Consider the following 16,321-nt stretch of genomic DNA (forward strand, 5'->3'; position numbering starts at 1 on the left):
TTGCTAATTCAGTTCAAAGCACAGGCTGCTTTGATGAACATTTTTCAAGTGTAGAGTCCAGCTGATGAATTTGACTGCTTGTAGCAGACACAAATTCTCTTTTTTTTTACTTGAGTTAATCAGGAATGAGTGCACTGAAAAGAAGGGATTTGCATTGTGCTTCAAACAGGACAAGTCAGAAGTAACTCAGAGCTCTTACAGAACATTTTGGTAATTATTTAAGCTAAACCACTGGACATGCTGCACTGAGCCACACATGCAATTACTGAGGATGATCAGAGAGAATAAAAGTTAAATGAATTGCAAACACCTCAGTCCATACCTCATAGCCTTTGAGTGATGGGCCCACCAACACCACAGGTCTCATGGATGGCACTACATCATAGGGGGGAATGTGTTCTGTCTGCAGGGAAAAAACAACCAACCATCAGCCAAACAACAGCCAGGGAGGTGCTGGGGATTGGGAATTAGGAGGAAATGAAATGGGAACAAAAGCATGACTTACCACTTTTTGTTTCTGTTTTGCTAGAAGACCAAAGGAGAACTTGGTTAAAACACACCCAGGCAAGCAGAAATCCCTCTGCCAAAGCACTCTGATTTCTGTCTGTGCACCTCCCTCTGCTCAGGCCTGACTGAACTGGGCACACTGGGCATTACTGGGCAATCTGGGCATTAAACTGGGCACTGAACTGGGCAATCTGGGCATTAAACCGGGTAATCTGGGCATTAAACTGGGAATTCTGTGCATTAAACTGGGGAATCTGGGCATTAAACTGGGGAATCTGTACATTAAATTGGGCATTCTGGGCATTAAACTGGGCAATCTGGGCATTAAACTGGACATTCTGTACATTAAACTGGGCATTCTGGGCATTAAATTGGGCATTCTACACATTAAACTGGGCAATCTGTACATTAAGCTAGGTTATCTGTGCATTAAACTGGGCATTCTGTGAATTAAACTGGGAATTCTATACATTAAACTGTGAATTCTATACATAAAACTGGGCATTCTATACATTAAACTGGACATTCTACACATTAAACTGGGCATTCTATACATTAAACTGGACATTCTATACATTAAACTGGGCATTCTGGGCATTAAACTGGGCATTCTACACATTAAACTGGACATTCTATACATTAAACTGGGCATTCTGTACATTAAACTGGGCATTCTGTACATTAAACTGGACATTCTACACATTAAACTGGACATTCTACACATTAAACTGGGCATTCTATACATTAAACTGGACATTCTACACATTAAACTGGGAATTCTATACATTAAACTGGACATTCTGGGGCAGCTGTCACTGTTCCAAGGTTTTTCCCAGCCCTGGCCATTCCTGCATGGCTGGGAACAGATCTCCTCCTGCCCCTGGAAAACATCTCAGTAACTCAGCAAAGGGAAAACCTGCACTCCTCATGTGGGGTTAAGAGAATTATTAATAATAATTCTGATTTATGGGATAAATCCCACCTGTGGCTGTAGGTGTGGCTCGGAATGTGCCAGAAACCATCTCTCCAAGGCTTGAAGAAGAATTCCCACTGGATTTCCTGCAGCAGCACAAAGAGCCCCATGGACACCAGGCACCCCAAAAAGTGGGAGGGTTTGGGGAGGAATTGTCACACAAGGTCATACAAACATAAATAACACAGCTAAAAATTAACTGTTTTATCATTAAAATATGGAATTTTATCATCTGACTGAACTCAGTCATTTCTCTGTATATTGACACCTCTGAAGTTGTGTCCAAAATTACAGAAGAAATTTGGATTTTTTGAAAGCATTTCTCCCAGGTTTATCTCCCAGACTTTTTTTCCAGGGATTTGCAATCTCCAGGTCTCAAAAACCTCACCTGGAAGATGAGGAATAAAGGGTGGCAAAGCTGATCTTACAAAGTTTCACTAGTCTGGTTTGGGTTAAAATGGAGAGGAAAAAAAAACAACCCTACAACCTAAAAAAAAGCTGGGAAAAATCTGGGAGACTTTAAGCACCAAAATTATCATTGGATCCCAAGAGGATTCACCAGGATCCACCAAAATTCCTGAAATTTCCACCACATCCCAAACTGGATTCACCAAGATCCTACAAAAGGAGAAAATCAATCTGTGGGGCAGGAGTGGGGCAAAAATGGGGGAATTTGGGGGTCAAGAGGATCTATGGGGCAGGGAGAGCTCAATCTTTAGGGCAGAAAAGGGGGAAGGGGGAGAGCAAATCTAGAGGGGAGGAGAGAATTATCTATGGGGCAGAGCTCAATTTATAGGGCAGGAATGGGGGAATTTGGGAGTCAATCTATAGGCAGAGAAAGAGGGATCTGTGGGGCATACAGAGCTCAATGTATGGAGCAGGGGAGGATTGATTTATGGGGCAGGGCTGGGGAGGAATTTGGGGGTCAATCTATAGGGGAGGAGAGAACTGATCTGTGGGGCAGAGCTCAATTTATGGGGCAGGACTGGAGGAATTTGGGGGCCAATCTATGGGGCACAGAGAGTTTAAAACTCCCACAAATTCCTGCCCTTATCCCTCCCTGCTCTTTCCTAAATCCAACCCCATCGTTGGCGATGCGAACCCATCCCAAATCCTCCCTTCCACAGGGAATCCCAAACCCAACACTGCAAAAGCCCTGCAATAAAGCAGCAGCAGGTGACCTTTGCAGATATTGCTGGCTGGGAGGGAGGGCTGGCAGGGATTTGGGAAGGTCAGGCTGGCTCACCCTCCGTGGAAGCGGCCCCTCTTCTGCTCCTGCTGGATGCGGATGTTCTCCAGGCGCAGCGGGCTCGGGATGAAGCCGATCTCGCAGCCCTCCTTCACCAGCCTCCCTATCCACCAGTCATTGTTGTATTTCTGCAACACAGCAAGGCTTCTGCCTACTCTGCTGCCTTGGGGTTTGGCTTTTGTGGTTTTCAGAATCTCTGCTGCTGGGTGTGTAACTCTGGAACTTCGTGTTAGGTGTCAGTGAGGTCTGTTCACAGGGCAGTGACAAAACAATTCCTTCCCAGCTGGAGAACCAAGGACAGCTGGTACCCAAAAATCATAAATAGCAGTGAGGGAAAGGGGCTGAGACTTCACAGCCTGGGGCTGGGCTTGGACAACTGACCCCAATGTGTGCATGAACCAAAACTTATAAAAGTGTAAAACTCGTGCCCAGGATCCATCTGGGATTTGGTTTGGGTGCAGCCCTGGCCGGGCTCTTGCACTGCCCAAGGTGGATCCTTTAAATAAATCCCCATTTTATCCTTTCAATCAATCCCTATTTTATCCTTTCAATCAATTCCTATTTTATCATTTCAATAAATCCCTATTTTATCATTTCAATCAATCCCTATTTTATTCCTTTCGCTCTGCCTGGTCTCTGTTCCAGCTCAGCCTCCAGCTCCCAAGTTCCCTCCCTCTGTTTTGCACACTCCTTAACTCCACACTGGATAATGAACCAGGCTCACTCTGACCACAGCACCAAGGTTTCCCCTTGTCCTGGCCCTTGCTGATTTAATTTCAGGGTTGATTTAATGAGCAGAACCCATTTCTCTGAGCTGAGGCCACCAAACAACCTCCATAAAATACCACTGGGGCAAACAGAAAAGGTACAGGACTCCCAGAAAGCTGAGTGAAAGCAAATCCCAGGATGGAGAAATGCAGGAATGGACAAGAACCAGCAGGGCTGTGAGCTGAGATGGGCTCAGGAAAATCTGTTCAGCAAAACAGAAATGTGTAAGGTTAATAATGAAGCTTTAGCCAGTGTTTTAAGCTACTACAAGAATTGTTCAAAACAAGAGGAACCTGCAGCTTTATTAACTGGCCTGAGCAAACCCTTGTCAGATTTTAATACTCTGCTATTGGGCAGAAAGTTGTTAAAGAGTTTGTGACAGAGAACTTGGAGTGCTGTGCCAGCAGCTGAAGCTGTTCCACCTCCCTTGCTGGGCTCTGTAAAATGAGGCTGATGGTTGTGATGGGATAAAGCTTTGGGAGAGCTGCTCCAGCATTCCTGTCCGGTTTGTGTGCACAGATAAATGTAAATATAAAATAAAGAGGAAAAATATCCCAGGACAAACTCAACATAACACCTTCAGCTTCCCATCAAATATTGTTTGTCATATTTAATAGCCTAGACAAAAGATCACCACCCTCCCTTCCTCCTTTCCAGGAATTTGTAGGGATGTCATTAACAGGTTATGACAGATTAAGGGAAGTTCACCTTTAGGAAGAAATTTTAATATACACCCAAAGTACAGCATTTTATCACTGACCTTTAGTAACACATATTTTTCTGTTTTATTGAAAGTCTGGTTTGTCTGGCAAGAAGGAAAGCAGGAGGATCCTGGTGGATATTGGAGTGGAAAAGGATTTGTTGGAGCTGCAGCCAGCAGAGCTTTTGAAGAAAAGTGTCTGAAAAGCCTCTCCTCTGTTCTGCTTCATTAGGCAGCTCAGTGTTCAAAAGAAACATTGCTTTTCACAGCTGACTCTGGAGTCATTAAGAGCAGCACAGTGAATGGGTTTTGTTTGCCTGCCTCGAGGAAAAAGCCATCACAGAGATCTCATCGAGACCATCCCTGCTCTGCTCCACATTTGCAGGCACTTGAGTTCTGCAGGAACACAGAAACACCAATCCTGGCAGAGGGGTAGCAGTGCCTGGTGGTGACTGAAACAGCACTGAAAAATAAATATCTGCTTTTCATCAACCTGATATCATAAATATTAACAGATAATAAAAACTGAGGGAATGCAATCCTCATATCCTGAAAAACCTCTTTATGCTCTTCCATTATTTTATCATTCCAAGTAAGTATTTATTCCTCCTGCTGTTCTGACCTTGTGCACACAGTGAGCAGTGTTTTATTTGATGTTAAATTACAGAACTGTCTGTGAACCAGACAAATCCTTCAGGATTCAACACCCTGCTGTGGGAAATCAGTGACCTGAGAGGTTGTGGAGTCCCCATCCCTGGAGTGTCCCAGGCCAGGCTGGACAGGGCTGGAGCAGTGGGACAGTGGGAATGTCCCTGCCCTGGCAGGGGTGGCACTGGATGGGCTTTAAGGTCCCTTCCAACCCAAACCAGTCTGAATCCACAAAACCAATCCCTGATTTCCAAGGGCACTGCCTGCTCCATTTTGGCTCTGAAGGCACAGCCTGACCTTTCTCTGAGTGGTGCCTCTGGACATGGGATCAGAACCAGCCCCTCTGGAGAGGGATTTGGGACAAGGGAGGAGGGACAGGACACAGGGAATGGCTTCCCACTGGGGAAGGGGAGATTGGGGTGGGATATTGGGAAGGAATTGCTGGCTGGGAGGCAATTCCCAGAGAAGTTGTGGCTGCCCCTGGATCCCTGAAGTGTCCAAGGCCAGGCTGGGACAGTGGAAATGAAGAATTGCAGATCCCTTCCATCCCAAAGCAGCCTGGGTTTGCTGAGAACATCTGAACACACAGATGCCAGGGCTGCAGAGAGGAGCCCAGGATTTATCTGCATTAGGTCATTCCCTCCCCTGTGTTGCTGTGTGTGTGGGAGGAGCTCATCCCTCCCCTGGTTGTGATTCCTTCTGCTCAGCCAGCAATTGTTGCCATTTCATCCTCTAAGCAAGCACACAATGGATGGTTGGGAGAAGAACAGATGAGACAACACAGGACATGTCCCCAAAACAGCAGCTCCTCACTCACTGCCTCTGCTCACCCTGCCAGGGGGTGACCTGGCTTTGTCCCCAGCTTAGCAGCATCCCAAAAACCTGCAACCATTGTTCTGCTCCACATCACTGAAAAACAAATCCTGCAAAGCCTTTCTGAGCTGGCAAACACCACATGGTTTACAGATGAGTGCCACTGTGATCCTGCCTTTTTAAACCTTGCAAGACAACTCATGGAATGCCAAGACATGGATTTGAAAACATTTGTCTGGAAAAAATGTACAGGAGTTGTGCAACTCACTCACTGCCCTCACAATAAAAGTGGCCACGTCCAGGAAAACCAAGATTTGGAAGTGGAAAAAGGGAATTTTCTGCCTTCCCCTCTCAGGGAGAGGGGGTGTGGAGCCATTCCCTGCTCCAGCAGCAGGTGTTTTCCTCCTGAATGTGCTCTGTCTAAGGGAGATCAGTGCTCTGGAGTGATGATGAGCACGTGTTCAAAGAAAGACACAGATGAGCACTGAACACCCCAAAATAAACCCAAAATGCAGAGATGAAAAAGTGCTTTTGCAAGCTGCAAGCCTCTGTACCAATCCACAGCACAACAGGGGGTTATGCAAATGTGGAGGGCTCACTTCAGATAAAAAAATGCAGAAAATATGCTCAGCATGCAATAAAATGCAATTTTCTCTACCAAAGCCATACTCAGGGCTCATTTATTCCCATTTTTCCCCTTATTTTTGCATCTGTCCTCTTCAGGATTTTTCTTTGCTTGCTGTATTATCAAGTGTTACTTCCTCTCTGGTGTTTTTCTGAAGACCTGGTGTGACCTGGTGCTGCCTGTGCTCCATGGAATCCCTTTCTACTGCACCATCTCTGATCCCTCACAAACTTGTTCTGATGAAAAGGATCTGAGCCCAGCACTTTGCAGGGTGTTATTTCCTCCCTGTGTGATGAAATTCCAACATGCTGGCCACACCAAAAGGGCAGGGTAAGCACAGGAGCTCCAGGAGGGATGAACAATCACCTCATCCTCCTCTCAGCACTCCTGGATGTGGCTCAGCTGTTCCAATCCACAAAAAATTCATTTTTTCCTGGTTTTTACCTCTTTGATGTGGAGGAAGTCCTTGGCATCGAAGGAGATGGCAGTGCTTGGGACAGGAACATCTTCATCCAGAGCCCCACAGTAACTCACGTTGGTCTTGACAGCAAATGCTACAGGTTTGGACTGCAAACAGAAAAACACATCCAAAAACATTTTTCATCCATAAAAATTCAGCCCTGATCATTTCACCAGGTCAGCAGAGCTCAGCTCCCTGGAGAATATCTACACTAAACTCCCCAAACATCTCTGCCTCAGGTCCAGGTGTCAGCAACTGTCTGGGGTTACAATACAGGGTGTGATAAAAGGTGTCTGTTCTGTCACCATCACAGGGTGGGGCAGTGATCCTGATCTCTGTGGGAGATATTCTGTTAATGGGCATCCATTGAAACCAGCTGGGGCAGTGTTCTTTATCTCCATGGGATATCTCCTGTTCATGGCCATGGTTTATAAACCAGCTGGGGCAGTGCTCTTTATCTCATGGGATATCTCCTGTTCATGGCCATGGTTTATAAACCAGCTGGGGCAGTGTTCTTTATCTCATGGGATATCTCCTGTTCATGGCCATGGTTTATAAACCAGCTGGGGCAGTGTTCTTTATCTTTTCACAGCCCATCCTTCCTCCAGCCAGTCATTTTCTGCTCATGGCCATTGAGTCCCACTGTGGCACTGATAAAATTACTGCATCCCATTGGGAGTTGCTCCAGCCAGGGGGAAGAGCCCAACATTTCTTACCAAGATAAAAACAGAGGTTTTGGGACACTAAGGGAGCCCCTTTCTCCACTGGACTCCAGAGGAAAACCGGATTTCTCCACATCACCACTGGAGCTCCAGAGGGAAACTGCACCTTGTACAGGAGCACTGCTCCAGCTGAGCCACATCTGTCACTGCAGGAGGATGCAGCCACCATGGGATGGGACTGCTGCCAACACCCTGCCTGACGGGTGTCAGGCTGTACTCTGACTGTGTCAGGGTTTGGGGTTTGTTCTTTGTAGTGCTGTATTTCTATTTTAATTTCCCTAGTAAAGAACTGCTATTCCTATTCCCATATCTTTGCCTGAGAGCCCCTTGATTTCAAAATGATAATAATTTGGAGGGAGGGGGTTTACATTCTCCATTTCAAAGAGAAGCTCCTGCCTTTCTCAGCAGACACCTGTCCTCCAAACTAAAACAACAACTTTTCATTCTCTGTCCATATATCAGCCACACCTGATTATAAGCCGCACTTTGGGTTCGGACCAAAATTTTAGTCAAAATGGTGCAGCCTTGTAATTGTGAAATTACTGAGTGCTGAAATATTTCCAAAGGAAATGTGAATTTTAGCAGGCAGAAGGTGACTGGCACAGGAGGAGAACCCACCTTGGCCCTCTCCAGCTGGATGGCTGCTTGCTGCTCCCTTTCCTGGCGGATCGCTTCCCTGTCCTCTTCCAAAGAGACATCAGAGTCCGAGGGTCTGCTCGTGTACGAATCTGCTGAGCCCTGAAAGGAAATCCAGGTCACTGAGAAAACACAGCTAAGGAACAGAAATCCCCTCCCCACTCACATTTTTAAAACACTTTACAAGCAATTTGTTTCTTTGTGTTTTTGAGGGAGTTTTACAAAGACCAAAATCCTGAGAAAACCTCTCTCCACTTTCTCACTGACACAGTGAAATCCAGCTCAGCTGTGGGCACTGTCCAAAATTCTCTGCCATAATCACATCCTGTCTGACAACCTCACACTCAGGATTGTCAAGGGTTAGGTCACATCAAACACAATTAAGGAATTATAAAGCTTGGTTTGAATCATCCCTCCCCATGAACAGGCTCCATTGTGTAAGGGCTTTGTTCTCATGCACACAGAGCTTTGTGCTGGGCTTCCAGGGGGGAAAAAGTGGCAAAAAATGACATTATTAAAGCTGCTCAACAGCTCTGTATTGATATGACATGAAACCAGCACATTCAGGCAGCAGCACAGAGCATCAGCCTGCGAGGGAGGAAAGAAGGTGTTGCCACAGTTGGATTTTTTTGCCTTTTTTTGGACATTTTTCAGGATACCTAGCAACTCCTGAAGTGTGGAGCGGTTGTAGAGACCAGCCTGACTCCAGCATCCCACACACCTGGTCTGCATGTGTGTGGGGCCAGTGGAAAACCAGGGCTTGAACCTCAAAAAACAGAAAACATTTACTCCTGATCTGTGGCTGTGTGTGCTCCAACAGAGCCACTCTACAGCATTACATCCTTATTATTTCTTTTTCCTTACATTGATTTATATCCTGCAGCACAGGCACTGTACAAGTCAATATTCTTAGTGATGTGAAGTCACATACTCTTAAATATTGCTGTGAATACATGGACACTGCTGGGGATCCATGTCCATCCCTGTGGATCCATGTCCAACCCTGTGGATCCACATCCATCCCTGTCCACCCATGTCCATCCCTGTGGATCCATGTCCATCCCTGTCCATCCATGTCCATCCCTGTGGATCCCTGTCCATCCCTGTGGATCCCTGTCCATCAGAAGACTTCTAAGAAGCACTGATGAGCCTGTGCTCTTTCCTTGTTCCATATCTTTGCCTGTCATGGGGAAAGGCAGATTTCCTCCAGGCCAAAAACAGGAGCTTCACCCACAGCTGTGATTTTAAACAGCACAAAATTCCTTCCAGGACCTATGGAGAGCTGGGAAGACACAGGAGTTCAGGGCCCTGAGCTGGAACAAGTGCAGCATGGCCAGGCTGAACACTGGCATTAGAAGCTGGCAGCAGCTCAGCTCTGCCCAGCTGGGAAGCTGCACATCCTGCCCTTCCTTCTGCTTCCTTCAGGATGTAGCAGAGAGCAGGGAACTGGGCAGGCACAGAGCCTCACCCAGCACCTCTCAATGCCTGAGCAATCCCCTTTCCATGGGGAAATTCCTGCTGGTGTCCACCCTGACCTCCCCTCCTGTCCCTGTCCCTGTTCCCTGTTCAGATCCCAAATCCCCCCGGTGTCCCCTCCTGGCAGGGAATTCCAGAGAGGGAAAAGATCCCTCTGGATCCTCCTTTGCTCCAGGCTGAGTCCCTTCCCATTTCCCTCAGGAATTCTCCATTCCCTTCCCATTTCCCTCAGGAATTCTCCATTCCCTTCCCATTTCCCTCAGGAATTCTCCATCCCCTTCCTATTTCCCTCAGGAATTCTCCATTCCCTTCCCATTTCCCCCAGGAATTCTCCATTCCCATTTCCCTCAGGAATTCTCCATTCCCATTTCCCTCAGGAATTCTCCATTCCCTTCCCATTTCCCTCAGGAATTCTCCATTCCCTTCCCATTTCCCTCAGGAATTCTCCATTCCCTTCCCATTTCCCTCAGGAATTCTCCAGCCTTTCCCAGCTCCATTCCCTCCCCTCCCACTCTGCAGCCCCTCAGGGTCCCTGCTGTCCCTGAGCTGTCCCCAGCCCTGGAGGTGTCCCAGCAGTGTCACTCAGGGCTGGGTCACACAGCCCAGGGCCCTCCTGCCCCCCTGGGCACTGCTGTTGTTCATTCATTCATTCATTCAGCTCTGATGTGACCCAGGGAGGGAGCTGTGCTGGACACACAGAGCCCATACTGGTTTTTACTGGTGTGTGCTGTGCCTCCCTCACTGTGGCAGAAGCAGCAGCCTGAGGCAGAGCAGCTGGTGCTGCCAGGCCACCCCCGGGGCTGTGGCAGTGCCAGCATTGGTACAATCACAGCCACATGATCCCAGCTCCCCGAGCTGCTCCAGCCTTATCTGGGAGCTGCAGCCCCGGGACTGTGACTCACTCAGCATCACACTGCAAATCAGGCACTGTGCTGCAAATAGCACTGAGAGGGGCAGGAGAGGAGCCAGGCTTCTACTGGTTCTGGGTTCTGTTTGAAATGTTTGATGGAAGATCAGAATTACTGCCAGAAATATTGTGGAGTATTGACAGAGTATTGCCCAACAATCCAACACAAACACTGCTGTCTGCTCAGCACCGAGCAGGGAGTGCTGCTCTCACAGCTCCTGCTTGCTCAAACTGCAACAGGGAATGAGGGGAGAAGAAGAGCAAAGCCATTTCCCAGCTTTTTGTGCACACCAAGATGTTCTAAAGGAAGAATTTCTTAATGGAAAAGGTGCTGACACACTGGAAAGGGCTGCCCAGGGAACGGTGGGTGTCCAGGGAAGGACTGGATGTGGCACTGGGGACAAGGGGAGGGTTTGGGCACAGGTTGGGCTTTGCCAACCTTGGTGATTCTGGGATTCTGTAAAAAGACCCTTTAACTTCTTTATTTTCACACTGCTTAGAGCAGCAGCCCTGTCATTTGGGGGATATCACTGTGCCCACATCATACTTGAGGACCAATTATCAATCCCACCTTTAATCAACCCAAATCCCACAGCCCTCTGGGAGACAGAGGAACTTTGTCAAGTGGGGCTTCAGTGAGTTCAAGTGACACCAGACTGGCAATTTGAAAGAAACAGGCATCTCTAGATAATTGCATTATTCAAGGCAATGAAAGACTCGATGCTTACTTCACAGCCTTTATACTTTGGGCTCCTGTGGATTCATTTTTTGTGCAATGTATTATTTATTTTCTCCCTCTCTCATCAACAAATGGAATTCAGCTTAGCTACAAATGTGGAGGTTTGCAGCAATCCCAAAAACACCAAGGAGAAGGGTAAAACAAAGAACAGTGGGTCTGTTTATTTTTATATTTATATTAAAAATAAAAACTTACTGAGCTTGCAAATAATTTTTTCCCAAGTGCCATAAATCCACAGCCCCAGACTGCTCTCCCTTCATCCCTAAGGAATGCTCTGTCAATTAAATTGCTTTAACTGCTCATGCAATTAAAGCAGCAATCCATTAGCAGCTCCAATCAGCCAGATGACAGGAGTCTCTCCTGAAAAGATTTAGGGTGCTGTGGGGTCCATCCCATCCCAGAGAGGCTTTGGGAAAACATCCCTGCTCACAAAGAGCTGCTGCCTTCTCCCTGAGGCCAGCCAGTGCCTTCCTGCAGCATCCCTGGCCCCAGCCCACTGGCATGATTCCTGTACCCTGGGATTCCCACTGACATGATCCCTGTATTGCCTGGGATTCCCACTGGGATGATTCCTGTACCCTGGGATTCCCACTGACATGATTCTTGTACCCTGGGATTCCCACTGACATGATTCCTGTATCTTGGGATTCCCACTGACATGATTCCTGTACCCTGGAATTTTCACTGGGATGATTCCTGTACCCTGGAATTCCCACTGACATGATCCCTGTACCCTGGGATTTTCACTGAGATGATTCCTGTACCCTGAAATTCCCACTGACATGATTCCTGTACCCTGAAATTCCCACTGACATGATTCCTGTCCCCTGGGATTTTCACTGACATGATCCCTGTACCCTGGGATTTTCACTGACATGATTCCTGTACCCTGGAATTTTCACTGACATGATTCCTGTACCCTGGAATATCCTCCAGGCAGCCAACTATTGGCAGTGCTGGAGTTGGAATAACATCTGAGCTGGGGACAGCAGGAAAAGAACCCCTCCTGTCCCATCCTCTCCTCCTGTGCTCCTGTTCCTTCCTCCCCACACCAATCCCACCTGGCACCTCCCAGCCCCTGACAGGATTTTGGATACTCAAGGCAGTCCCAAAGGTCCTGTGCTGATGCTGAGCTCAGATTACACAGCAGTAACAAACAGCTCAACCACAGGCTGCTCCAATGCTTTTCAGTTGGTCAGGAGCTCAACTAAACATGTTTTAGCAGATATGGAATCATGGAATCCCAGACTGGTTTGGGTTGGAAAGGACCTTAAATCCCACCTCATTCCAACCCCAACACCTGCCACTGTCCCAGGCTGCTCCAAGCCCTAGGTCCAGTGTCCCTGCTCCAAGTGTCCAGCCTGGCCTTGGACACTTCCAGGGATCCAGGGGCAGTCACAGCTTCTCTGGGAATCCTGTGCCAGAGCCTCATCACCTTCCCAGAAAACAACTCCCACCCAATATCCCAATTTCCATCCCTGCCCTCTGGCAGTGCAGCCATTCCCTGTGTCCTGTCCCTCCATCCCTTGTCCCCAGTCCCTCTCCAGCTCTCCTGGAGCCCCTTCAGGCCCTCTGAGCTCTCCCCAGAACCCTTCCCTGTCCAGGTGAGCTCTCCCAGCCCATCCTGCCCTTCTCCCAAGACAAATTCATCACAAACTGGAGACTGAACTCAAAAAAAGCCCAAGTGTCCTCAGCCCTGTGCAAGCTCTTGGGAGAATCGAGGCCAATCCCTCCCTGAAGAGTTCCCAGAGCCCTGCCAGAGCTCCTGACACAGCACAGGGAGAACAAACAGGCACAGGGATGGCTGCAGGGCCATATGCTGCCATATGCCATGGATGTGCCAGAAATCATAAAAAAAAAATCACAAAACCCACAGGAGAAGCAGCTCACTCCAAACCCCAGCACAAAAATCTCCCTGGTCCAGAGCAGGTTTAACTCACAGGTTTAACTCACAGGTTACTACTAGAAGTATGTCATGGAGATGGGAGTCACAGAAAATAAATATTAACTCATTTTTACATGAAAACAAGAAGCAGAAGTTGAGGATTTAAGAAACATCCATGTTTTAAATAGCAGTGGCCACCACAGTTGGTGCTCATCTCATCCCAGCACTCAGGGTGGGCAGCTAAATTTAATTACTGGGCAGGTGATGTAATTAATTAAACAACAAACACAAAACAGTGGGGGTCTCTTCCTCTGGCATGAAAACCTTGCTGTGCTGCAATGGAAACTGGGGCCAGGAGATCTGTGTGTGCCCAGTAAAATACTGCAGAGTCCTAGCCCAGACTGGAGGGACATTCCTTGGGAGCTGCAGGCAGGAGCAGCACCCTGTGCAGCAGGGAAAGCAAAGCATGTTCATTCTTTTCATTATTCCCATTATATTTCCATTATTCCCATTATTTTCCCATTATTCCCACATGGAAAGGAGTGTAGGGATCACATTGGCAGCACAGCCCCTCTTTTGCTTTAATATCCTCTGGAATTATTAACATCCCCCTCAGATTACAAAATCCACTGCAGCTACTGCAATGTTCAATTCCAGGAGCAAGGAGGTTCAGTGGGATTTTTGCACAAATTCCCATGTGGATGTGGCACTGGAAGTCCAAGCAGGACAAGGTTCAGTTCCCAAGCAAATTAATTTCTTGCTGAATCCCCAACACACACAAGGCAGCTGCACAACCACTTGGCATTGAGTTGTGATTTCAGAATCAAATGCTCAGCAATTATTTCCCTCTATATGTTTGGTAAATTTATTTAAGAGAACTCATTAGGTGTCTCAGCAATTTGGAAATTACTAGGTAGTTAGAACACGTTTTTTTCTTTGGGAATACTAATTGTTAGAAAATAGGGCAATTCTTCCAACATTTCCTGATCTCTTTTTTTTTCCCCTGGATTTCAAATCTTGCAGTCTATCTCCTTTCTCCAGCTGCCTTCAGCTCAGCACAGATTGTGTTGCTACATTTAAGAAACAGAGTTTAAAAAAAATCCTGGTAATATATATCCCTATTTACTGCCAAAACACTCCCATCTCTTTTGGTGGTGTTCAAATGAACATGCAAGGCACAAGATTGTGCTTAGCAGGCAGCACAAACCCCGAGGTATTGGTTAGAGAACAGATGAGCTGCTCTGAACTTCTCCTTTTCACAGGTTAGAAATTCAGCTCTTCCCCCACAAAATAACACCCAAAGCACTTTTCCTGCAGCCTCAGAGGCCAGGGAAAGGTGAGGATCACAGCCAGAGGGATGGCTACAAGCTCAGGTGGTTTTCAGCAGCAAAGTGCTGAGAATGTGAACACACAAACCTTTTTTGTTCAGCCATAAAGCAGCCCAGCTCTGATCTGTGCTTTATTCCAAATGCAGCTCCTGAGAGCTGGCACTCAATGAACACCTGAACTCCTCCAGCCTGAATTTTGCTGCACCCTCTGCAGCTGGTCCCTGTTTTTCAGGAAAGCTGTTCAGCAGTCCCAGGAGAGACAAAAAGGTGCTGTTTTTCCATGATAAAAGGCACCAAACTAAAGCTGCAACAGCACAGAGACACTGCTTTATTTTTTCTAATTACTTCAGCTCTTGAAAGCGTTGAATGATCTTCCCAAGGCTCTGGGGAAGCTGCTGCTGCTGGGTTTGATGGAACCTGATAATAAAAGTGCACCTGGATTGCTAAATGAGCTCTCCTGTGAGGAGGATGCTCTGTGCATGCCCCACATAACAGGCTGGGAAGTCAAGAATGTTCCATAAGTCTCCAGGAAAAGAAATAAATTACAAATACTGCCCCCAAACTAAACTTAATCATCCTCCCAAGTACACAGGCATCTGTGGCTGCCATATGTGGTCTGCCACAGCATTCCCTCAGACATGCAGGATTCAGCCAGGAAAAGCTGGAATAATGTGGGGTATTCCTAAAGCAGCCCCCAGCCACCCTCCTGTGCTGCCTGGGATGGAGAGCTCAATCCCAGGGGGGGATCACCTCAAAAATAAAGGAAATAAAAATCACACCTCCATCTGGTACTGCAGCAGGGACATTCCAGAGGATGTGCAAGAGGATGAGCTCCCATTTCTCCTCATTTCACTCTGTCCCAGTTGATCTCATTTCCCTTTTGGTTTCATGCAGCTCAGCTTGGTTTGCTCTCCTGTCACCAGCTCACCTTTGGGACAACCAGGCTGACCTGTGCCAGTCCTGGGACCACAAAATCCCAAAATCCCAGACTGGTTTGGGCTGGGAGGGACCTTAAAGCTCATCAGAGCCATGGCAGGGACACTTCCACCATCCCAGGGTGTTCCAGGGACATTCCAGGGATCCAGGGGCAGCCAGGAATTCCCAATTCCCAATATCCCATCTGTCCCTCCATCCCTCTCCCTCACTTTTACAATTCCCACTGGGCACAGAGAGGTGTCCCCAAACCTCTTCTCCTCCAGGCTGAACAGAGATAAAAATCCAGTTTATTCTCCTCAAGGACTGTTCAGCAGCACCCATTCATTAGCTGAAATGATTTTTCAACTTTCCAACAAATCAAAGCAGCCCATCTCCTTCAAACACAGCCCCCAAAGCAGGGAAGTGCAGCACAATCATCTTCAGGGTACAAATAAAACAATAACAAATAAAAGCAGCCCATTCTCCTTCAAACACAGCCCCCAAAGCAGGGAAGTGCAGCACAATCATCTTCAGGGTACTCTGCATGGGAGGAATGAAGTGGAATTTTCCTCAGTGCTGAGATCTTTGCCACCTGTCTTTCACTGCATGCTCCTCCTAATTCCAACAGCTAATTTAAAGAATATACATCTTTTTTAAGGATTTTGATGATTACAGTGTCCTGATTTTCTTCTAGAGTGGTGTCACCACTTCCCACACCATCAGTCTCTACACAACCAAAATAACCCTGAATATTTATTTTTTTATTTTTTTTAACAGAAGTGGTTTAGAACATCACAGAATCACAGAACCAGACTCCTATCTTCAACAGAATGATAAGAAAATGAGTTTGTTTCAAATGTTTCAAATGGAGTGAAGGGGAAGGAATTGTGACATTGTTGAAATGAATTTCATGCTCCTTCCTTCCAAAAGCTTCCAAACCAGGAGGTCTAAACACTGATAAATGAGGCTT

At 47.1% G+C, this 16,321-nt stretch overlaps 1 protein-coding gene across 6 annotated transcripts in view; it reads right to left on the bottom strand.

Moving 5' to 3' along the window:
* LOC116998632 (voltage-dependent L-type calcium channel subunit beta-4) overlaps nucleotides 1–16,321 on the bottom strand; it is a 76,232-nt gene that overhangs the window by 14,081 nt on the left and 45,830 nt on the right. For all 6 annotated transcript variants that reach the window (XR_004418440.1, XR_004418441.1, XM_033064607.1 and 3 more), the window contains 6 exons: nucleotides 8,084–8,203; nucleotides 6,728–6,850; nucleotides 2,727–2,857; nucleotides 1,490–1,566; nucleotides 506–525; nucleotides 323–403 (listed from right to left, as the gene is read on the bottom strand). Coding sequence is in view for 4 of the 6 variants with exons in the window: in XM_033064607.1 (XP_032920498.1) it covers nucleotides 323–403; nucleotides 506–525; nucleotides 1,490–1,566; nucleotides 2,727–2,857; nucleotides 6,728–6,850; nucleotides 8,084–8,203 (552 nt within the window). In the remaining 2 variants the exon portion in view is untranslated. The remainder of the gene's footprint in view (nucleotides 1–322; nucleotides 404–505; nucleotides 526–1,489; nucleotides 1,567–2,726; nucleotides 2,858–6,727; nucleotides 6,851–8,083; nucleotides 8,204–16,321) is intronic.

This window comes from Catharus ustulatus, chromosome 7 (assembly GCF_009819885.2).
Source record: "Catharus ustulatus isolate bCatUst1 chromosome 7, bCatUst1.pri.v2, whole genome shotgun sequence".
Classification (NCBI taxonomy): Eukaryota; Metazoa; Chordata; class Aves; order Passeriformes; family Turdidae; genus Catharus; species Catharus ustulatus.